At 40.4% G+C, this 22,071-nt stretch overlaps 2 protein-coding genes across 2 annotated transcripts; one reads left to right on the top strand and one right to left on the bottom strand.

The window, feature by feature from the left end:
• The first annotated feature begins 993 nt into the window (after nucleotides 1-993).
• On the top strand, nucleotides 994-11,229 carry LOC115363302 (myosin heavy chain, fast skeletal muscle-like). Its single transcript, XM_030057415.1, has 39 exons — nucleotides 994-1,197; nucleotides 1,283-1,426; nucleotides 1,521-1,677; nucleotides 1,777-1,804; nucleotides 1,892-2,003; nucleotides 2,089-2,181; nucleotides 2,261-2,324; nucleotides 2,481-2,579; nucleotides 2,688-2,791; nucleotides 2,877-3,015; nucleotides 3,094-3,212; nucleotides 3,324-3,473; nucleotides 3,568-3,738; nucleotides 3,832-4,138; nucleotides 4,263-4,342; nucleotides 4,454-4,541; nucleotides 4,624-4,741; nucleotides 4,860-4,983; nucleotides 5,080-5,216; nucleotides 5,322-5,577; nucleotides 5,699-5,941; nucleotides 6,067-6,243; nucleotides 6,336-6,481; nucleotides 6,589-6,679; nucleotides 6,785-7,174; nucleotides 7,287-7,413; nucleotides 7,693-7,811; nucleotides 8,235-8,431; nucleotides 8,520-8,703; nucleotides 8,800-8,965; nucleotides 9,052-9,176; nucleotides 9,314-9,622; nucleotides 9,704-9,907; nucleotides 9,999-10,124; nucleotides 10,233-10,403; nucleotides 10,549-10,653; nucleotides 10,751-10,846; nucleotides 10,964-11,095; nucleotides 11,209-11,229. The coding sequence occupies exons 1-39, from the start codon at nucleotides 994-996 to the stop codon at nucleotides 11,227-11,229; spliced, it is 5,823 nt and encodes a 1,940-aa protein (XP_029913275.1).
• An 806-nt stretch (nucleotides 11,230-12,035) lies between these two features.
• On the bottom strand, nucleotides 12,036-21,124 carry LOC115363313 (sialidase). The gene is made up of 14 exons (XM_030057433.1): nucleotides 20,855-21,124; nucleotides 20,222-20,342; nucleotides 20,029-20,132; nucleotides 19,801-19,920; nucleotides 17,887-18,043; nucleotides 17,562-17,728; nucleotides 16,603-16,779; nucleotides 16,207-16,366; nucleotides 15,882-16,051; nucleotides 15,540-15,719; nucleotides 14,342-14,495; nucleotides 14,108-14,253; nucleotides 12,949-12,987; nucleotides 12,036-12,841 (listed from the first exon to the last, which is right to left on the bottom strand). The coding sequence occupies exons 1-14, from the start codon at nucleotides 20,906-20,908 to the stop codon at nucleotides 12,437-12,439; spliced, it is 2,154 nt and encodes a 717-aa protein (XP_029913293.1). The 5' UTR covers nucleotides 20,909-21,124; the 3' UTR covers nucleotides 12,036-12,436.
• Between the last annotated feature and the right edge of the window lie 947 nt (nucleotides 21,125-22,071).

Genomic DNA, 22,071 nt, shown 5'->3' with positions numbered 1-22,071 from the left:
CCTATGGCTGTATATATGAAGGAAATTAATAAAACTGAAACCCCTATCATTAAAGGTAGTATTTTTCATGTCAGTTTCATATCATCTTTATTTAGTTAAATGGATGATTCATAAACCAGACAATGCACATGCTACTTATTTAAGCAGACATACTGGTGACCTTCCTTAAGGAGCAGGATTTAAATTCAAAATATGTAATGAAAAAATGCATTTATGTGTTGGTGTACACATAAAGTACTATATCCCATAACATTTCAATGTCAGAATATACTGTAAATGGTTAAATTTTAGAAACTTGCCATCATGTAGATGATCTATATTATACTTGAAAGACTATCAGTATTCAGAGCAATGGGCACTGTTATTTTACTTGGGCTTCTTTTGAATAATGCACCTTGGGGACTGGAGAACAAATATACATTGTTAGAATCATGCTTACAAGGCAATATCAACACTTCAAATGTCAATGTCACAAGATTAGCGGCAACATGACAAGAATGCTTGACCAAATTCAGCAAGGCACTCCTCCTGAACAGACAGTCCCACGTCTATAAAAGACGCAGCTAAGGACCCTTCCACTAACTGACAGGCTTCCAACATAGGTGAGAATCTTAACAATGGCTTGTTCATTGTCCACATATGATATTATGCTCAGGCGTGATGTCACCCTATGGTTTTTTAAACTGCTTGGAAATACTTAATTTGTTATCTGACCTATTTTCACATGGTTGACCTTCCATTCTTAGGCTCAGAAGAACAGACCTGGCTGCATTCCTCTTCTGTTGGGACCAGCTGAGGTAAGTGATGATTACTTCCAGCTAATATGTACAATATCAATAAATGAATCCTGACCACACCTGGTACATCTGCCAACAATATGTTCACATTTAACAATTTATACAAAAAATGTTGCTACAAAATAATAATAATAATAATAATAATAATAATAATTTGAACTCATTCGTACACTTTAGTCTCCACTAAGGTGCCACCATGAGCTCAGACGCGGAGATGGAGGCCTATGGCCCTGCGGCCATCTACCTCCGAAAACCAGAGAAGGAGAGGATTGAGGCTCAAAACACTCCATTTGATGCCAAAACTGCCTACTTTGTGGCTCATCCTGATGAGATGTACCTCAAGGGTAAACTCGTCAAGAGAGAGGGTGGCAAAGCCACAGTGGACACTCTTTGTGGAAAGGTAGGCTATTAAAGGTTATTTTATTTGAAATACTGACTTGGTACAGCTTTTATTGCAATTTTTTTGGGTTGTATTCCCTTTTCAGACTATCACTGTTAAGGAGGATGACATCCACCCCATGAACCCTCCAAAGTTCGATAAGATTGAGGACATGGCCATGATGACCCACCTCAATGAGCCTGCCGTGCTGTATAACCTCAAAGAGCGTTTTGCATCATGGATGATCTACGTGAGTTTCCATCTTTTAAATTTACATGTTAATAAACATTTTAAAAGTCCCAACATCAAAATATGCTAGTTTTTATCTCCCTCTACAATTACAGACCTACTCTGGGTTGTTCTGCGTTGTCGTGAACCCCTACAAGTGGCTTCCCGTGTACGATGCTCAGGTTGTAGTTGCATACAGAGGCAAGAAGAGGATTGAGGCTCCACCCCATATCTTCTCCATCTCTGACAATGCCTATCAGTTCATGCTCACAGGTGAGATAACAATTGCTACAGTGGTTGTAGAGAAGACAACAATTATTGTAGCAACTATTAGAACTTAGCCTAAATGGATGGTGTATGTGTGTATTTCAGATCGTGAGAACCAGTCTGTCCTTATTACGTGAGTATAACTGGAATTTTCAAACCAATTCTTTAGAACCTATGATACTGATGGATAATATTGTCTAATTCTCCTCTAATCTCCAAGGGGAGAATCCGGTGCAGGAAAGACTGTCAACACCAAACGTGTCATCCAGTACTTTGCAACAATTGCAGTGGCTGGAGGTAAAAAAGCAGAGTCATCATCTGGCAAAATGCAGGTAACAATATGCAGTTGCAGGAAATCTTTATCTTACAAGAATCCATTTGAATGTAATCCTAATGTATATAGTATACTCTCTGTAGGGTTCACTCGAGGATCAAATCATTGCAGCCAACCCTCTGCTGGAGGCCTATGGTAATGCCAAGACTGTGAGGAATGACAACTCATCTCGTTTTGTAAGTGTTAAAATTGGAGATGAATTTCACATGAGAAGTTTACTGTAACATGGTTACTAACTATGGTCTGAATGTTTAGGGTAAATTCATCAGAATCCACTTTGGCTCTACTGGCAAGCTGGCCTCAGCTGATATTGAAACGTGTAAGTTCTTGAGTTCTTGGCAGTACATGTGAGGAGTTACATATTGTTTCTAAATTTTCAGTTGGAAATGAGAGTGATGTACAGATATACTGCCTTATATCTACAATTGCTGGTTTAGTCATGTACATTTCTTTATGCGTAACATAATACTCACAGATCTGCTGGAAAAGTCCAGAGTAACCTTCCAGCTGTCTGCTGAGAGGAGCTACCATATCTTCTATCAGCTAATGACTGGCCACAAACCTGAGCTTCTGGGTAAGTGTCCATTGTAGTAATGAATGAAGGAATGAATGACTAAATGAATGAATGTATGAATGAATGATAATCGGTGCATACTTACGCATTTTCTCTAATATCCCCCAGAGGCTCTTCTGATCACCACCAACCCCTATGACTATCAAATGATCAGTCAGGGTGAAATCACTGTCAAGAGCATCAATGATGTGGAAGAGTTCATTGCAACAGATGTAAGATAATGATTAATTGTAGTATGATGGTAAATCCTAGTCAGAATTGCTGAAGCTCTAAAAGACTGTTTTGCATTAAATGCAGACTGCTATCGACATCCTGGGCTTCAGTGCTGAGGAAAAGAGCGGTATCTACAAGCTGACTGGTGCTGTGATGCATCATGGTAACATGAAGTTCAAGCAGAAGCAGCGTGAGGAGCAGGCTGAGCCAGATGGAACTGAGGGTGATTTTGACATTTCACACAACAAATTTTACCATATATTCCTTTGGACAAATAGCTAAATGTTTTTCCTTCTAATAGAGGCTGATAAAATCGCCTACCTAATGGGTCTGAACTCAGCTGATATGCTCAAAGCTCTGTGCTACCCCAGAGTCAAGGTCGGAAACGAGTTTGTGACCAAGGGTCAGACTGTGCCACAGGTAAACAAAAAAAGAAAAGCATAAAAAATGTTTTAAAATATTTACGATAAAAAAAGTCTTATTCTACAATTCTAATGACTTGTTTTTCATTATTATTATTGTTAATTCTAGGTCAACAATGCTGTCAGCGCTCTGTGTAAATCTGTCTATGAGAAAATGTTCTTGTGGATGGTCGTCCGTATCAACGAGATGTTGGACACAAAGCAGCCAAGACAGTTCTTCATTGGTGTGCTGGATATTGCTGGATTTGAGATCTTTGATGTGAGTTAATTACAGTAATAACACTTGAGCACTAGCAAAATGTTGAAAATGCTTGTTAACCACTTCACTGATTTCAAGTGTAATATTTTTACAGTTCAACAGCTTGGAGCAACTCTGCATCAACTTCACCAATGAGAAACTGCAACAGTTCTTCAACCACCACATGTTTGTCCTGGAACAAGAGGAATACAAGAAAGAGGGCATTGATTGGGAGTTCATTGACTTTGGTATGGACTTGGCTGCCTGCATTGAGCTTATTGAGAAGGTAAGCAAAGTCTCTCCAGCACAACTGATTTCTGAATTTGTTCAAACATTTTAAATTCCGTAATCTCTTACCTTTGAACTAAATCTCCATCAGCCAATGGGCATCTTCTCCATCCTTGAAGAGGAGTGCATGTTCCCCAAGGCCTCAGACACAACTTTCAAGAACAAGCTGCATGATCAGCATCTTGGCAAGACCAAGGCCTTTGAGAAGCCAAAGCCTGCCAAGGGCAAGGCTGAGGCTCACTTTTCCCTGGTTCACTACGCCGGTACAGTAGACTACAACATCACTGGCTGGCTGGACAAGAACAAGGACCCCCTGAACGATTCAGTTGTTCAGCTCTACCAGAAGTCTTCAAACAAACTCCTTTCTTTCCTATATGCATCCCATGCTTCAGCTGAGGGTAAGAGACTAAACTGTTCAATCACAATTCAAAATTGCTGTTTCCACTTGGATATCAATGTGAACAGTAGCTATAGATGTATTCATTTATTAACAATGTAAAAAAAACAACAACTGGAAAACAGAGGCTTCTGGAGGTGGCGGCAAGAAGGCTGGTGGAAAGAAGAAGGGCGGTTCCTTCCAGACTGTATCTGCTCTTTTCAGGGTATGTTAAAAATCCACATATTTGTTTAAGAACAAGGATAAAAGCCTGTCTCAACACGATCTCTAGTCTTGAAGCCAAATTTTGTTTTAATGAAAAATTTTCATCTTCCAGGAGAACTTGGGCAAATTGATGACCAACTTGAGGAGCACTCATCCTCATTTTGTGCGCTGCCTGATTCCAAATGAAACAAAGACCCCAGGTAAAAACGCGACAGCTACTCATTAATACAGAATATGAATGCACATATGAATGTTACTGAATGCTTTTTATACAATGTTTAGGTCTCATGGAGAACTTCCTGGTCATCCACCAGCTGAGGTGTAATGGTGTGCTGGAGGGTATCAGAATCTGCAGAAAGGGCTTCCCCAGCAGAATCCTCTATGGTGACTTCAAGCAGAGGTGACCTATCCATGTTCCATTTGCCAAAGCATGTGCTGTGTAACATGAGATATGTAAGCCATCTAATGCCCTTGTGCTGTAAAGATTTGCTTCCAATGGATCATTTTTTCTCCCACAGATACAAAGTATTGAATGCCAGTGTAATCCCTGAGGGACAGTTCATTGACAACAAGAAAGCTTCGGAGAAACTCTTGGGCTCCATTGATGTGGACCATACTCAGTACAAGTTTGGACACACCAAGGTTCATTTTTGTTGGCAATATGAATCAAATTTTCTTGTACCTCCTGCTTTTTTTCTTGTGTACTGATGATCAGTCTCCATCACTTAATCAATACAGGTGTTCTTCAAAGCTGGTCTGCTGGGTACCCTGGAAGAGATGAGAGATGAGAAGCTGGCTGAGCTGGTGACCATGACTCAGGCTCTCTGCAGAGGATTCCTCATGAGGACAGAGTTTGTAAAGATGGTGGAGAGGAGGTATTGAAATTATGCAGTAAACTGAATTGCCTTTGAATTCCAATGTGATGTCAGTCACATTAATGAACAGCAAGATTACAAATAAATTTACATGATGTCTTTTAGAGATGCAATCTTCACCATCCAGTACAATATTCGGTCATTCATGAATGTGAAAAACTGGCCATGGATGCATCTGTACTTCAAGATCAAGCCACTTCTCAAGAGTGCTGAGACTGAGAAGGAATTGGCTCAGATGAAGGAGAACTACGAGAAGATGAAGACGGATCTGGCTAATGCACTGGCCAAGAAGAAGGAACTGGAGGAAAAGATGGTTTCTCTGCTGCAGGAAAAGAATGACCTGCAGCTGCAAGTAGCTTCTGTAAGTGAAATAGTAGTGCAGATAGTCTACTTTCTTTATTGTATTAATGATAATATGTTATTTACTATCTTCAATATGTTTAATCAAAAATTGCTAATATATACCACATATTATCACCTAGGAATCTGAAAACCTCTCTGATGCTGAGGAAAGGTGTGAAGGGCTTATTAAGAGCAAGATTCAGCTTGAAGCCAAACTCAAAGAGACAACTGAACGTCTGGAAGATGAGGAAGAAATCAATGCTGAGCTGACTGCCAAGAAGAGGAAACTGGAGGATGAATGTTCTGAGCTTAAGAAAGACATTGATGACTTGGAGCTCACCTTGGCCAAAGTGGAGAAGGAGAAACATGCCACTGAAAACAAGGTTGAGTTGTTTTTAAACTTTTTTCACTTTCATACTGAAAGACAAGTTTAATTTTTTTGTCATTTTGTCATTTATATGTATATCAAGTAATTAAAATACAAATTAAACTTTTATGGCTCTATCAGGTCAAAAATCTAACAGAGGAGATGGCCTCTCAAGATGAGTCTATTGCCAAGTTAACCAAAGAGAAGAAGGCCCTCCAAGAGGCCCACCAGCAAACACTGGATGATCTCCAGGCAGAGGAAGACAAAGTCAACAGTCTGACCAAGTCCAAGACCAAGTTGGAACAGCAAGTGGACGATGTGAGAAAACTGTTATTTCTATCCCTTCTTTTTAAGATAACGATGTCTTAGTACAGACCAAATAACATCTATTACAAACTGTAATTCAACAGCTTGAGGGTTCTTTGGAGCAAGAAAAGAAGCTCCGCATGGACCTTGAGAGAGCCAAGAGGAAGCTTGAGGGAGATTTGAAACTGGCCCAGGAGTCCATAATGGATCTGGAGAACGACAAACAGCAGTCTGACGAGAAACTCAAGAAGTTAGTTAAAAATTAGTTCCTGATAAACTTCTCACAATTCCTGCGTCCATGTACAGATCTGCACTAAAGTGTAATAAATGTGTAACTCCTGTATTTTCCACACCAAGGAAAGACTTTGAAATCAGCCAGCTCCTCAGTAAGATTGAGGATGAACAATCCCTTGGTGCTCAACTTCAGAAGAAGATCAAGGAACTCCAGGTATCATAGTTGACATGCATCTGAGATTAACTAAATCAAGAATAACACCTGTTGTTCAGGGTTTAAGGACAGGGCCTATCTGACATTACTTTGATCACATTGTAGGCTCGTATTGAGGAGCTGGAAGAGGAGATTGAGTCTGAACGGGCTGCCCGGGCCAAGGTAGAGAAACAGAGGGCTGATCTCTCCAGGGAGCTTGAGGAGATCAGCGAGAGACTTGAGGAGGCTGGTGGAGCAACAGCTGCTCAGATCGAGATGAACAAGAAGCGTGAAGCTGAGTTCCAGAAGCTGCGTCGTGACCTTGAGGAGTCCACCCTGCAGCATGAAGCTACTGCAGCAGCTCTCCGCAAAAAGCAGGCTGACAGTGTTGCAGAGCTGGGAGAGCAGATTGACAACCTGCAGCGTGTCAAGCAGAAGCTGGAGAAGGAGAAGAGCGAGTTCAAGATGGAGATTGATGACCTCTCTAGCAACATGGAGGCCGTTGCCAAAGCAAAGGTATCCAATTTTTCCCATGGAAATGCAATGCAATCTCATCTCAAGGTTTTGGCTCATAAATATTTGAAATAGTTTGTTGCAGTAGAGGTTTTTATGTTTTGTTCAATTATAGAGCAACTTGGAAAAAATGTGCAGAACTCTTGAGGACCAACTGAGTGAAATCAAGGCCAAAAATGATGAGAATGTTCGCCAGCTAAATGACATGAGTGCACAGAAGGCACGACTTGCAACAGAAAATGGTGAGTCGCCTATAATAAAGACATCAGCAGGGACCATGACATCATCCACAATTGCAGTGTAATTTTTTTGTCTCTGATAGGCTGATCATTTTTACGTTGTAAATGCCAACCAAAACAGGCCAACAAAAGCAAAGAAACTGGGCATTGGAAAGACAGAGATAGATGAATACACTGAATAGAGCCCAATTCATAGTCCTTTCCTCAGATATTGATGGTGGGGAACAAAAGGCATCTTACTAGGTTCATTGTTTCATGTAATACATTTGAATGTGCTTTTAGGTGAGTACACCCGGCAAATTGAGGAGAAAGAAGCTCTTGTTTCCCAGCTGACCAGGGGCAAGCAGGCTTTCACTCAGCAGATTGAGGAACTCAAGAGGCATATTGAAGAGGAAGTGAAGGTAATGAGAATAAGTGTCTCTCATGCAATGAAATTAGGCTGTGTCCATCCATATTCCAAATCCGTATTCCAAATTTTGAAAAATATCATTTATTGGACTACTGAAGGCACTATAATTATAGACCAAAACTTTTGACTCACACCATCACTTGAGTGGGATGCTGCATGTTCTTACTGACTGGACCAAGTGGTGCCTACATCTGTGGGAGATGGCAGGTTTACTCATTTTGTCAGGTACTCTGAGAGATCAGAATCTTGTATTTTATATTCTGATTCAGTCATCTGTAGCTTAATTTGAGATGAGACCCTTGAGACAAAATGACATGGGTAACATGTTGAGCAGTAAATTATAAACACAATTTATATTTGTAATCATGTGTTAACTGAATTAATTAAAACTTAAATGTCTGTTATGTGTTAATAGGCCAAGAATGCCCTGGCTCATGCTGTTCAGTCAGCCCGTCATGACTGCGACCTGCTCAGAGAGCAGTTTGAAGAGGAGCAGGAGGCCAAGGCTGAGCTGCAGCGTGGCATGTCCAAGGCCAACAGTGAGGTGGCTCAGTGGAGAACCAAATATGAAACTGATGCTATCCAGCGTACTGAGGAGCTGGAAGAAGCCAAGTAACCACAGAAGTTTTTTTCTTTTGTTGAACAGGCTTAGTCCATATGTTGACAAAACCTAGAGCTAAATCAATCTGTTCATTTACAGGAAAAAGCTTGCCCAGCGCCTGCAGGAGGCTGAGGAATCCATAGAGGCTGTGAACTCAAAGTGTGCCTCTCTGGAGAAGACCAAGCAGAGGCTGCAGGGTGAGGTGGAGGACCTCATGATTGATGTGGAGAGAGCTAATGCTCTGGCTGCTAACCTTGATAAGAAGCAGAGGAACTTTGACAAGGTAAAAGACTGAGTAAAAAGCTTAATTTCTGAAAAGCAGAAATTTAGTTAATCATCGGAATTTAGCTAAAACTTTTATTTAACCGTGTATGACTAGGTTCTTGCAGAATGGAAACAGAAGTATGAGGAGAGCCAGGCAGAGCTGGAAGGAGCTCAGAAAGAGGCTCGTTCTCTGAGCACTGAACTGTTCAAGATGAAGAACTCTTATGAGGAGGCTCTGGATCAGCTGGAGACCATGAAGAGAGAGAACAAGAACCTGCAGCGTATGTCAACCTCTGTTTACTGCTAAAAATAATCATCCACTATTATGATGGAATTACAATGTGTATATTGTGTTTTTCTTCTCTAGAGGAGATCTCAGACCTGACAGAACAGATTGGGGAGACTGGAAAGAGCATCCATGAGCTGGAGAAAGCTAAGAAAGCCATAGAGTCTGAGAAAGCTGAAATTCAGACGGCCCTGGAGGAGGCAGAGGTAACGAAACACTTCCTATTATTGGACAAATTTAAGCATATGTGCAACAGTACTTATGCAGCCGAGTATCCATTTTGAGTTTATGTAATCAAAATATTGGTAACTTTAATAGAATATTTGCTTGACCTTTCATAAAGGGTACACTGGAGCATGAGGAGTCCAAGATTCTCCGTGTTCAGCTTGAGCTCAACCAGGTCAAGAGTGAAGTTGACAGGAAGCTGGCAGAAAAGGATGAGGAGATGGAGCAGATCAAGAGGAACAGCCAGAGAGTGATTGAGTCCATGCAGAGCACTCTGGATTCTGAGGTTAGGAGCAGAAATGATGCCCTGAGAGTCAAGAAGAAGATGGAGGGAGACCTGAATGAGATGGAGATTCAGCTGAGCCATGCCAACAGGCAGGCTGCTGAGGCCCAGAAACAACTCAGGAATGTCCAGGGACAGCTCAAGGTAATGAACCTTCAAGCAGTAATACATATGGCTCCTAGGTGAGCTGAGGCATTTACCATAATTTTTTTTATTCTCTTTCAGGATGCTCAACTGCACCTTGATGATGCTATCAGGGGACAGGACGACATGAAGGAGCAGGTTGCCATGGTGGAGCGTAGAAATGGCCTGATGCAGGCTGAGATTGAGGAGCTGAGGGCTGCTCTGGAGCAAACAGAGAGAGGCCGCAAAGTGGCTGAGCAGGAGCTGGTTGATGCTAGTGAGCGTGTGGGACTGCTGCACTCTCAGGTTTGTGGTTAACTGTTAACAAGTATCACATCCCTTCAAAAATATAAAAGCCATGTCTTAAAAATACTGTCTTGCGTTTTTTCATATCCAGAACACCAGTCTTCTGAACACCAAGAAGAAGCTGGAGGCGGACCTTGTACAAATTCAGGGTGAAGTTGATGACTGTGTCCAGGAAGCAAGAAATGCTGAGGAGAAGGCCAAGAAAGCTATCACTGATGTGAGTTTACATCTCTGTCTCTGTTGTCTTCCCTGCAGAGAAAACATTTAACCTCAATACAACAACAGTATAGATGTCAAAAAATTAATGATATTTCTCTTATTTCAGGCTGCCATGATGGCTGAGGAGCTGAAGAAGGAGCAGGACACCAGTGCTCATCTGGAGAGGATGAAGAAGAACCTGGAGGTCACAGTCAAGGACCTGCAGCACCGCCTGGATGAGGCTGAGAACCTGGCCATGAAGGGTGGCAAGAAGCAGCTCCAGAAACTGGAGTCCAGGGTAGGTGTTGTAGGCCTATACGTTCATGTTCACAATTTGTTAGTCTCAATATGTAAATCATACTTCTCATACTGTGGAATACATTGTACTTATATTTTTGTAGATCCTACTACATTTCGATCCATTATTTATATTCACATAACAGGTGCGTGAGCTTGAAAGTGAAGTTGAGGCTGAGCAGAGACGTGGAGCTGATGCTGTCAAAGGAGTCCGCAAATATGAGAGGAGAGTGAAGGAGCTGACCTACCAGGTACTGTTTGACCTCTTAAATAACTATCACTGTTTATCCTTCATTCTACCCATTCTTCATTCTACACTTTATCACTGACAATCCCTCATCTCTTCAGACTGAGGAGGACAAGAAGAATGTGGCTAGACTTCAAGATCTGGTGGACAAGCTGCAGCTCAAAGTCAAGGCCTACAAGAGACAGGCTGAGGAGGCTGTAAGTCAAATATATTTCTTTTTTATATATATGAGAGGTTACCGCAAATTACTAAATCTTTAAAAATAAACCAATATGATAGGAAATTCAACAAATACAATGCCACACTGTTCACAGGAGGAGCAAGCCAACACTCACCTGTCCAGGTACAGGAAGGTGCAGCATGAACTGGAAGAAGCTCAGGAGCGTGCTGACATCGCTGAGTCACAGGTCAACAAGCTGAGAGCCAAGAGCCGTGATGCTGGAAAGGTATCAGAATTATTCTGTCATATCTCATGTGTTAATAGTGTATTTACAAAATTTTCAGGAAAACATTCTTATGAAAAGATTCTAAAAACTATACTTTTCTTTCTCACCTTTAGGGAAGTGACTCTGCTGAATAAGACACAAAATCCAGTTGAAGCATTCCAACAGACCCCATAAAATATGAGTCCTCTGTTGAATTCTCCTCTGTAAAATTTAAATAAAAATGAACATGTTCCCCTCTATGTTGTTTGTTTTTCCTCTCTCCTGTGGAACATTTGAGGTTAGATTAGCTTGCAAATCTATTTTAGGTAACAGCTAAATGGAGCTGCATGAGAATATATTTTGATATGCATTTCCAGTTTCCAGTTAAGCACAAATGTAAAACCCCATCTTCTTAAGGTGCTGTAATCAGCCACTCTAATGGTGCTGAACAAGGTTTATGTTTATTTCAGTTGTAGAAATTTTTTATGTGGAAATTTAAAATATGGTGGAAATGGCTGTTCCCATTCACATCTATATACTGACTAAAGAGTATGAGAGTTATAATCTAAATAGTATGTAATTCATCATATTTAGAGGCAATATGTTCACACCGCAACAACAGTGAGGTTTAAGGTGCACTATAGAAAACTGCTGAGGGTGAGGACCTTTTAGATTCAACTGACAAAAACCTTGTATGTTCTGTATGTGCTTATAGTAGTTGAGGGTCCTCATTTCAAGAGGGTCCTTACTTCAGTTAACCCTTGGTAACCCAACTTTTTGCATTGTGCACCTTTAACACAACATGCTGGATATGTTTAAAGAAGCTACAAGAAGAATGAGGTCAAACAACAGCCATAGGAAAAAAGGCAATATTTGATGCTGTAATTCTCTATTACCAGCAATAAGTTGCTCTGAGCATATTGAATGGCAGATATTTAAACACAGGGTCATCTAAAATGACTCAGCAAGATTCAAGAGTTTTATTGTCATATGCACAGTGAAACATTTTACAGTTGAATTCGTACTTTGCTAGTCCTCTTTCCATGCAAAAAAAACTTGAGCAAGTAAATTATTGTTACATATTGTACCTTTAAATTGCTAAACTGTGATAATCAAAATTTCATTTATAGTTGAAAATCCAAAGTAATGAGATGAAAATCACATTTAGCCTAGTTGATTGAGCTAGAAACAAAATAGACAATGCATGCATGGAACAATAAGCTAGCACAAAAATATGTATAATTTACTATATTATATATACATACCTAGCCACCTACCTACAATGTCATAAACACAGTCAAATGAATAATTTTAAAGAAACATACTTATCAAAATTAATCGTTTACAATGAGGCATACTTGACTATCTTTTCCTGCCACCGTCCTTCTTGTCTTTCTTTCCAGCTCCCTTCCCCTTTCCTTTTCCTTGCTCTGCCTTCTGCACATGAGCTGTGTGAACCCTCTCAATCAGAGAGAAGTAATCCTCATCTAGGCTTATAGGACTGGTCGTACGCTTCCTGTCTTCATTTGGGAACTTATTGTTTGCCCTTGCGTTGGGAGATGATGGTCTTGAGTGGGCCTTCCTGGGGCTTCCATGGCTTGGGGAGCAGAGCCTGGAGTTGCCGTCGTCTTTCGGAATAAGGTTTAGATTTAAGGACAGGGGTCTGCCCGGTGTTGGAGTCAGAGGGACAACAAGGTTTTCTCCTGGTGCTCCTAGAGTTAGGAAGACTTCTGGGAATGCAGGTGGTTTGTCATCAGTTTTTTTCCCCTTTGACAGAGAAGAGCAATGTCATTCCCAGGTATATTACATATAATATATGTAGGCAATTAGCACACTCACAAGCTATGCCAACTATTGAAATGGCCTAATTTTACCTGCTGTGGTGAGAAACTCATGGACACTCTCACTGTAACCTGTACAAAAAAACATGTAATTGTATTAATTGTTCAAATGATAGCTGCCCCCCAAAAAACTTCGTGTTGGGTATTACTTCTCTGTATACAGGAACGGATGAATTGAAACTGAAGAAGGAAATAAAAACCATCTCCAAAAAGCAGTGAGTGAGCACTGGGTCAGAGGAAGCTGTACTTACCACAGTTTCTGTATATCTTTATCCTCTCTCTGTTGCTTTGATTTAAAGTCATCACAAACCAAATGGGTCGGTAAAAACGAGGGTGGGGTGTGCAGTTTGTGGACATCATCTTACATTTTTCCTTTGTATTGAATGTTTTTTTTTTTTCAAAGTTTCCTCTTGCTGTTACTTGGAGTTGCAAACTTGTATAATTGCTTCAAGTCTTCAGTGGTGTAATTATGACATACATTTGAAATATAAGGCAAACGAGTGAAGTGAAATATAGAAAATAAAACTCACAAGACCTCCACATATTTTGGGGGACATTTTACCTGTCCTTGGGAATTTTGCTTCTTCTGATATTCAGACTCTGGGCCAAATGAGGCAGATTTGGGCAGTGCTTTGGGGGAGCCAGATTCTGCATAAGCCATTAGAGATGGAGAGGTAGGTCTGGAATAAGCCCTCCTTGGTGTTTCTGGTGTCCCTTCTGTCAGAGTAATGTGTGGTGCATGACCCTTGTAGAAGAAAAACAGAACAAGAAGCTGCCTAATGTCCTACTATAATCATCATGACCAATTAAACACAATCACTTTGCTGAGGACCTGATCACTGAAGTGAATTAATGGGTGGTATCAATATGAACAATATGGACTTATAGTGGATGAAGAAAATCGGGTTTTCCTCATTAGAATTTATGCAAATGTAACTAGATCATTTATAGGGATAGTGTGGAGTAAGTAAGAAGCGTCAATCATTGGCTGTTTGTGAATTATGGTATTCACAATAACGTGTCTACACAGGCAGACACAACACACACACTGACAGATGCGACCATGACGCCACAGGAAACATGTACTGTGCCCTGATGCTGGAACATAGCAGAAGTAACAGGGAATTACATTCATGATTACAATATCTTTGACGGTCACACCAAATGCTAATTTGGTGAGTGTGAGACTTACGTGGACAACTTTTGGGTTATTCTCAGTCTGTTTTTTATCAGAGGAGCCACTTATGCCTGGTAAGGTTGGAAGTGCAACTCGCTGATCATCTAATCGCCGGCCCTGGCTGGAGGCAATGATTTTGAAGAAGTCATCAGCTTCTTCCCCTGCAGTGGAGAGTGGAGAGTCATTTGTGTGACATCCCAGAGACAGAAGAGACAGAAGTGACAGTGAGTACCTGTGTGTTGCTCTGACCTTTGGGCGCAATATGTCCAGCACTTCCGTTGTGTAAAGGTGTAACTGGTGTACTCTTGCTAGGTTGTAAAGAGCAGCGTTGCTCGTCCATACGTCCCCGCTGAGCATGATGCATCATTTTTAGGAACTGCTCCTCCTCTGCTTGAGAAACATCCTGAAAAAGAAAAACAGGTCAGTAGGGGGGTGTAATTGGGTGTAATTATTGTTTCATTTTTATAAAGCAAATCTCAATATAAAGCAACATTATCTCGCCCAAGGTGTGTCAAATCAGGCCAGCAATTTCTGAGATATTGCTGTTTGAAGCTTGGGGACTTTTTGGCCTGTGGTGGTGAGTTTGATTTTATAAATATTGGATATCAGTGTAAAATGGCATGATTCCCCATCAACTTTGACCTGGCAGTGTCTGAGTTTGTGTATCAAGCATGATAGCCTAGAGCCCTGCTGGCCTGGTGGTAGCACTGTGGTGGGCCAATCAGGTTTACAGCCATAATGCTGGACTCAAGTGTGAAAATCCACCAGTACTTGTGCCACTGGAATTGTAAGGGGTCTATATTTTAGCCACATTCTGTTTGTTTGCTTGAAAGGGCAGCTTAACTTTTCATGATGACTGGTCATAAGGGAGTGTTGTGGTGGGTGTGGCTAATCAAAAAATGTTTAATGTTTGAATTCATTAAACAAAGCCATTACCTTCAATTAAGAGAAAGAAAAGTAAGAACTGGCAAAAGCTTTATTTGGTCAACTATGCGTCATAGAAATGTCATATCATGAAAACTACATAGCTTTGCAAGGTATGCACTTTACTGAGTGCCATCTTTCAAGGCTGAGAGGCTGAGAATTTGCACATGACAAATAGGCTTACAGAGACCAGTCCATAGTCTCCTTCCTAATCTTAAATGACAGGGGACAAAAAATTGCAGTGGGAAGTGAGGAACATAAAAACATCTCAGTCAGTAGGGGCCAGTTATTCAAAATGCTCAGGAGGATAGAGCTTATTCAAAGTCCAATTAGAAGTACTCAAGACTAAGCAACTACATTTTATTTTAAAAAATATTGAGGAAATATTGAGGATCCTCCAGATCCTATTTTGACCTAATCTGAGTATCTTGTTTAAATCAAGAGTTAAGAGTGCCCAGGTTTACAGGGCAATAAAAATACAGGCAAAATTAGGAGCTGTGTGCTGTGTGGCATGACGTTTCACCTGCCGGGGTTGGTCAGTTTTGCCACGGGTGAGGGAGGAAGACCTCCGGCCACCTTGATCAGAAGGACCAGTTGAACTGGAGCTTTCAGAACTGGCCTCAGGTTTCCTCTGGGCAGATGGAGTACCCAGATTTTGGAGGATGTGGGGTGCAGAGCATCTCTGTTCATCTATCCTGGAGCCCTTTGAAACAAAAATAGGATTCCTTGCTGTGATGCTGATCTTTTTTGTTTTTCTATAAACTGTGGGTTTGTAAAGTCCTTTGACACTGTAACAGTGATTAAGAGAAATAAATGAACTTGCACTAAAACTTGTCTCTTACACTAAACAGTGTATGGGACTAACCTGGACCTTGGAGACCATGTAACACAAGAAGCTTGCATCTGCTCCTGCAGCACTTGATGTGGTGCCCCCATTCTGTATCCCTGGTAATGAGGGAAGAGACACTCGCTGGTCATCAAGCCGTCGGCCCTGAGTATTAGCCAAGAGGCTGAAGAACTTTTCAGATTCTGGACCTGCAAAAGTAAGAAAAATGGCTAGTGACATATGAGCAAATATGTGGAGAATATATGAAGCCTAAAGTGCATTACATTATCATTTACAAGCAAATGGACAGAAAAGTGACAAGCATGTGAACACATCTTTGTGAAACACAAAACAATGGGTTAACCTGAGGCTGCAGTGCTGTGAGTGGGCTTGCTTTGATCATGTTTGGGTGTGGACTGGGGAGTCCTGCCGGGCCCTAAGACGCAGCGCTGTTCATCCATTCTCCCACGCTGGGCATGATGCATCAAGGAAAGAAACTTCTCCTGGTCAGCTGCAGTTACATCCTGGATAGGAAATATTGGAAACAGAGCAAATACACCACATTAATCAACATAGCAAAAACACTACAACTATTCATTTTGGAATACCACTTGATGCTTGGAAAATTATATCTACCACACAAATAATCTATCTTTGACTGAATTCAAATCAATCAGTTAAAGTCTAAAGTATAGTAACTATTTTTGAAAATGGATGTTTCTGTCATCTGAATTTCAGTCCTGCACATAACACAGGATACCTGATTCTGGGATGTTTTAAGATGATCTTTGCTCTTAGGTCGCTCTATGTCTGTGCCGGGGCTAAAGGAGGCTGAGCGTGGAGGACCAGACTCAGAGGAATCCTTTTTTGGTGAAGACTGGGTATCAGAGGACCTGATTTGGGGTAAGGAGCACCTTTGGTCATCCATTCTGGAACCCTGAAAATGAATTGGTATGGTTTCAACGTTTTTCATCCAGACATAGATTTCTACAAAACATAAAATCCCATAGCACGGCCAATAACTGCTGGCTTGAAAAATGTGTCAATAAGTGTCTCAGTCATTGGCAGTCAAGTTGTCAGATACTTCAGATTTTACAACCGAAAGATTTAAGCTTTCCAAAATGTGTTTCACTGTTTTTCCACAACTGCTCCTAACAGGCACAAGCCATAATTTGCCTCAGCAGGTCATTTCCATGGTAAGGGACTAAGGGCTGCGAAATCACTTCATTTTGTGGCTGATTAGCATTCTTTTAGATGTCTCAAATCTTGGAGCCTCCCCAGTGAAATACTTGAAGAGTTCATTTGCAAAAACAGATATCTCCATTTCAATTTATTAAAACTTTTTTGAATTTTATTCAAATTTACTTTATATTTATTTCTATTTTTTTATATGTTTATTTTACCTGGCATAATGTTTATTATCCTAAATCATGCTTTGTGTGTGTGTGTGTGTGTGTGTGTGTGTGTATGTGTGTGTGTACTCCAAGCAGTATCAGTGAAAAAGGTGTATTCATTTTAAGAATGGCTTTTATCTGTTTTTGCAAATGAACTCTTCACTTCCAAATACTTAAATCTAACACATCTATTCCTTTTTTTGTAATATTATGTTTACATTCCAGTTTCGTGATTGAGCAACATTTGAAGGTGGACCTGAGGTGAAATCTTGGGTTCTGGTATTTTAAACCATGGATGAGAGTATAGCCTGACTCTGATATTAACCTGGACTTTTGAGACCATGTAGCACAAGTAGCCTGAATCTCCTCCAGCAGAGGATGTGGCCTTATCATTCTGAATGCCTGGCATTGAAGGAAGAGTCACTCGCTGGTCATCAAGCCGTCGGCTCTGAGTGTTGGCCAAAAGACTAAAGAACTCTTCAGCATCTGCACCTGGGACAATGAGACATGAAAACAGGTATAATAGTCAATGTGTACGATTATAACAATCAAAACCGACACTTCTGAGAGTCTGGAGTTGGTCAGGAATAATTAACAAATCTGAAACTGATAGATAAATATTTATTCAGCTTTTCATGCCCTTCACTCACCTGTGGGGGATGTACTAGCTGGCTTTACTTCTGTGTGTTTTGGTGTGCAGGGGGCGCTCTTACTAGGATCCAATGAGCAGCGTTGGTCGTCCATGCGTCCACGCTGGCCATGGCTGATCATAGTCATGAACTTTTGTTGTTCAGAAGGTGATGCCCCCTATTAGATAGTGACAGTGTGGCAAAGGTCAGTCCCAAATGTCGAACAACTTTTAATATCACATAACAAAGTGAAAGGATGAAATAGTGAAAGAAATCAGCAGTGGTTAGAACAACCAAAATTATAGCTACTGTGCAGCAATGGTCGGGGCCGGGCAATTTTAGGCAAATTTAGGCAATTCTGAGCAACAAGTGGAGAATAGGAAGATGAAAAGAAAGGTGGCATTCTAATGTGCATTTTGCATCAATGAGGCTTGAACTCACAATTTCTGGCATAAAGGACAATGCTGTATCTCACTGAGCTAACTAGCAAGTATCAATTCATGTTAGGCTTCACAAATTGACTAAGCCAGTCACATGATAGCAGCCGCCTATGCATGGAAAGGCAGAAACCATTGTAAAAAAAAAAAAAAAAAAAAATCAGTCATCAAGACAAAAATATGAAAATACACATATTGCATCTAGACAGCATGGAGATGTTGATCATTTGTTTTTAACAATGATTGATTTGCTCCATGAGTGAAAAACTGATGTTTAAGTGTAAAGTGTACAAAAGTTTCTTCGGTATTGCGGCTACATTTTAATGAAAGTTGCAAAGCTGTAGCACATGTGGTTGATTTATTATAAATTTTCAAAGTTTTGAAATCTAGCGGCTTGCTGTAGCGCCACCATCAGGACTATTGGCTTGTGTTGGCAGCTGAGGTAATCTGGCATGGGACTGGACCTCAGCTTGTTGCACAAGCTGTGGCTTGAACTTGCAATCTTCAACATCAAGGACTGGCCTCTATCTCACTGAACTAATTGGCAAGTGGAAATTTCAGATGTAGCTTCACAAACTGACTGAGCCAATCATTGATGTGCAGGACAGCAGCCATCCATGCATGGAAAGGCAGATTTTAAACAGCTGTCAAAAATTCAGTTATCAAGACAAAAATCTGAAAATACACATCTAGACATCATGGAGATGTTGATCATTTGTTTTTAACAATGACTGATTTGCTCAATAATTGAAAAACTGATGTTTAAAAATGGCATTCTTGCATTGACTCCAATTGTTCACGAGAGCAAAATTCAAAATGCTGTCAAAAATTTTTGAGTTTTTGAGATAAAATTCTGAAATTTGCCACACATCATCTACCATGACTCCAAAATTTTGTCAATTTTTTTTATTAACATTGAAGATTTATTTACCAAGAATTTGCAAGGTTACAGTACCATTTACAGTTAAACATTTTGATGCACTGTAGGCTCAATTTTTGATAAAATAAAAATCTGTGTGGATCGTTTGTGTAGGACAGTCTGAAGATGCTCTGTAGCAAGTTTGGTGACATTTGAGCAAAAATTGTGGGAGGAGATAGGTTTAATACGTTTTACAGTTTTTGAAAAAAAAAACAGAGTGATGGATTTCATAATTTGCAATAGGTTTGAATGTACAAAAGTTTCTTCAGTATTGGGGCTACATTTTGGTGAAAGTTGCAAAGCTGTAGCACATATGGTTGATTTGTTATGAATTTTAAAAGTTTTGAAATTTAGAGGCTTGCTGTAGCGCCACCATCAGGACTATTGGCTTGTGTTCGCAGCTGAGGTAATCTGGCATGGTACTAGACCTTTGTGCAAAATTTGGTGATTTTTTCGCACATGGGAAGTAGGATTTCCTCAGAAGAAAGAAGAAGAAGAACAACAACAACACACAGGAATACAAGAGGGTCCTGGCAGCTTAGGCTGCCCAGCCCCTAATAATAGATTAGGGTAACAAACTTGTATGGCCGTGGATGGGTCGCGGTGAGAGGCAATCTGCACTGGGCTGGCTGGTACAGACAGCAGCTTCTTGTTTGTATCAGGAGTGCTCAGGCTCTGAGGTGCATCATCTCGATGGCTCTACAAAAAGAAAAGTCAGCTTTTGAAGTAAATTTAGATGGTACATTTTTCATGCTACTTCTGTAGATGCATGCAAACTCTCTAAAATCTTAATGTTTATCTTAATACCTGCTGGTTGAACCCTGGCAATGAGGCAAGGGTCAACCGCTGGTCATCGAGTCGGTGCCCCTGCATGTTGGCCAAGGTCTGAAAGAAGTCGTCATTGCTTGAATCTGTGGGAAGCAGGGATCAGCCAGGAGCACACAATGGGACATAGTCTTTGCAGAATTTGTGTGATTTTGTTTGTGTGCACTGTCCCAACCTGCAGATGTGTTTTTTTTTTGTGCTGGTTTGGTAGGATCCAAAGTGCAACGCTGGTCGTCCATACGTCCACGTTGAGAGTAGTTCATTATGTTGAGGATCTTCTCCTGCTCAGGGGAATCCTGATGAACATGGGACAAAAGGATTGGCCAGTGGGAAAAAAAAAACTACAACAAATGATCTAGAGATATCTATCACATAGAATAAAGAAAGCCAAAGTGTTTCTCCATGGCAATAAAGGATTTTTTCTCTAATTAACTTATGGCTCAACATAAAACATAAAAGAAATTTACATAAGAAAAAAGTGATTTTCTTTTTGCATCCTCTACAACATCTTGGGGTGCTGATCGTCATGCTAAGAATCACTGCAAGAGATAGTTGTAATGTGTTAAATCATGGATAATCTTATCATATGCCAACAATGCATTACAAAATCAGTTTATCATAGACAAGCAAATGTCTTACTTAAAATTCCTACATTGTCTTTTTTTTTGAGAAATTAAAGACAATGCTGTAACATAAAAACAATCACATGACATAAAATGATATATGAAAATGATATAATGCATTGATAGTTACTATGCACATGTAAGACAAACTTCATAGCGTAACCCTGACAGTTTTCATGTCATACCAGCACGATGCTGTTAGCATCCACTTTCGATTCCACTTCAGTAGCCGTCATCATGCAGTGTGAAAGAAAAAGTAAAGAGGAGAAAAAGTGTCCAATTTAGGGATGACCAACAGTGCAACAGCATCAAAAGTTACGCAAAAATTACTTCCTTCAATTGATGAGCTTCCATTCAAGAGTTCTTAAAATCATATAAACATTGCCTGTGCAACGGACAATATGATCCGGTTCGACCTCCTCCAAATGTATACTGGATATGGCTTGAGGGAATGCTTTTAAATGGACTTAAGCCCTCAGTATTAACCCATTGCAATTAAGACCCCAGCCAGTGGCCCCATCTTAATATCACCATCTGTAATCCCAGATGAAAACATAATCCCAACACTGGAAAGGGATGATCTTTTTTTTTTCCACTGGTAGCTGTGCACATTCTCCTACTGAGCTACTACTGTACTTAAAAGTTCATGTTTGCATTTTGACAGCCCCACAATACCATTACATTGTTCAAGAAGGCATATGCCAGGTTGAGGTATTCACGCAAACCAAACTATCAAGAGTAGTAATCAACTTAAAGTATAAATCTTTCAGCCAAAAAAAGCAAACAAATCAGAAAGAGCAATGACCAAAAAGCTCACATCAAAGAAGTCATTTTCATGTTATTTTTCTGCCGGGTTGAATGATGAGCAATGGATATCTGGTCAGGTGGAGATGTGAGCTGTTACATTTCTTTTCCTGAGAGGGAGAAAAAAAACTGGGAAGCTCTAATATAAGTGGCAGATAAATATCACACAGGTGTCTTGGTAAATGGTCTGGTTCTCAGCATAAGAGGTGATGCCCTGTACCTTAATACTAACAGGATTTATGCTTCTTTTGACAAATTTTAAAGTAGGGTGAAGGACAGAAATTTTCCTCTGCTAGAAATTCATGTTGGCCACCTAAATTGATTCTCTAATTTGGTATAAAATGTATCATTTCCAGTTACTTCCCAGTTAATGGCTGACAGCCAACCTCAGGTAGCCAAACTCTCTAATGATTTGTACTGACCCGGTGTAATTTGGAATCACATTTTAAAAAGAAATTTTTGCCTGTTTGTTATTAATTCAGTCACAATGCCAAATGCTGATAGTGAATACACACACAAATGTCTGACTGGCAGCTGCTTTAGGCCATGCTGGTTAAGAATTAATGCGACAGGTATTTTGAGACAACTCAAGTTTCAG

The sequence above is a fragment of the Myripristis murdjan genome, chromosome 8, assembly GCF_902150065.1.
Source record: "Myripristis murdjan chromosome 8, fMyrMur1.1, whole genome shotgun sequence".
In the NCBI taxonomy this organism is placed as follows: domain Eukaryota; kingdom Metazoa; phylum Chordata; class Actinopteri; order Holocentriformes; family Holocentridae; genus Myripristis; species Myripristis murdjan.
The sequence above is the reverse complement of the archived record's forward strand: the minus strand, read 5'-3'. Positions and strand labels throughout refer to the sequence as shown.

Bases quoted from the DNA above. Each gene is read 5' to 3' on its own strand.
- LOC115363302 (XM_030057415.1), top strand. From the start codon at position 994: ATGAGCTCAGACGCGGAGATGGAGGCCTATGGCCCTGCGGCCATCTAC. The intron at 3,213-3,323 runs GTAAACAAAAAA...TGTTAATTCTAG, and splicing joins AGGGTCAGACTGTGCCACAG to GTCAACAATGCTGTCAGCGC. The intron at 6,244-6,335 runs GTGAGAAAACTG...GTAATTCAACAG, and splicing joins TGGAACAGCAAGTGGACGAT to CTTGAGGGTTCTTTGGAGCA.
- LOC115363313 (XM_030057433.1), bottom strand. From the start codon at position 20,908: ATGATGACGGCTACTGAAGTGGAATCGAAAGTGGATGCTAACAGCATC. The intron at 18,044-19,800 runs GTTTGTTACCCT...ACTATCTAATAG, and splicing joins ACCCATCCACGGCCATACAA to GGGGCATCACCTTCTGAACA. The intron at 16,780-17,561 runs GTTAATATCAGA...ATTCATTTTCAG, and splicing joins ACATGGTCTCAAAAGTCCAG to GGTTCCAGAATGGATGACCA.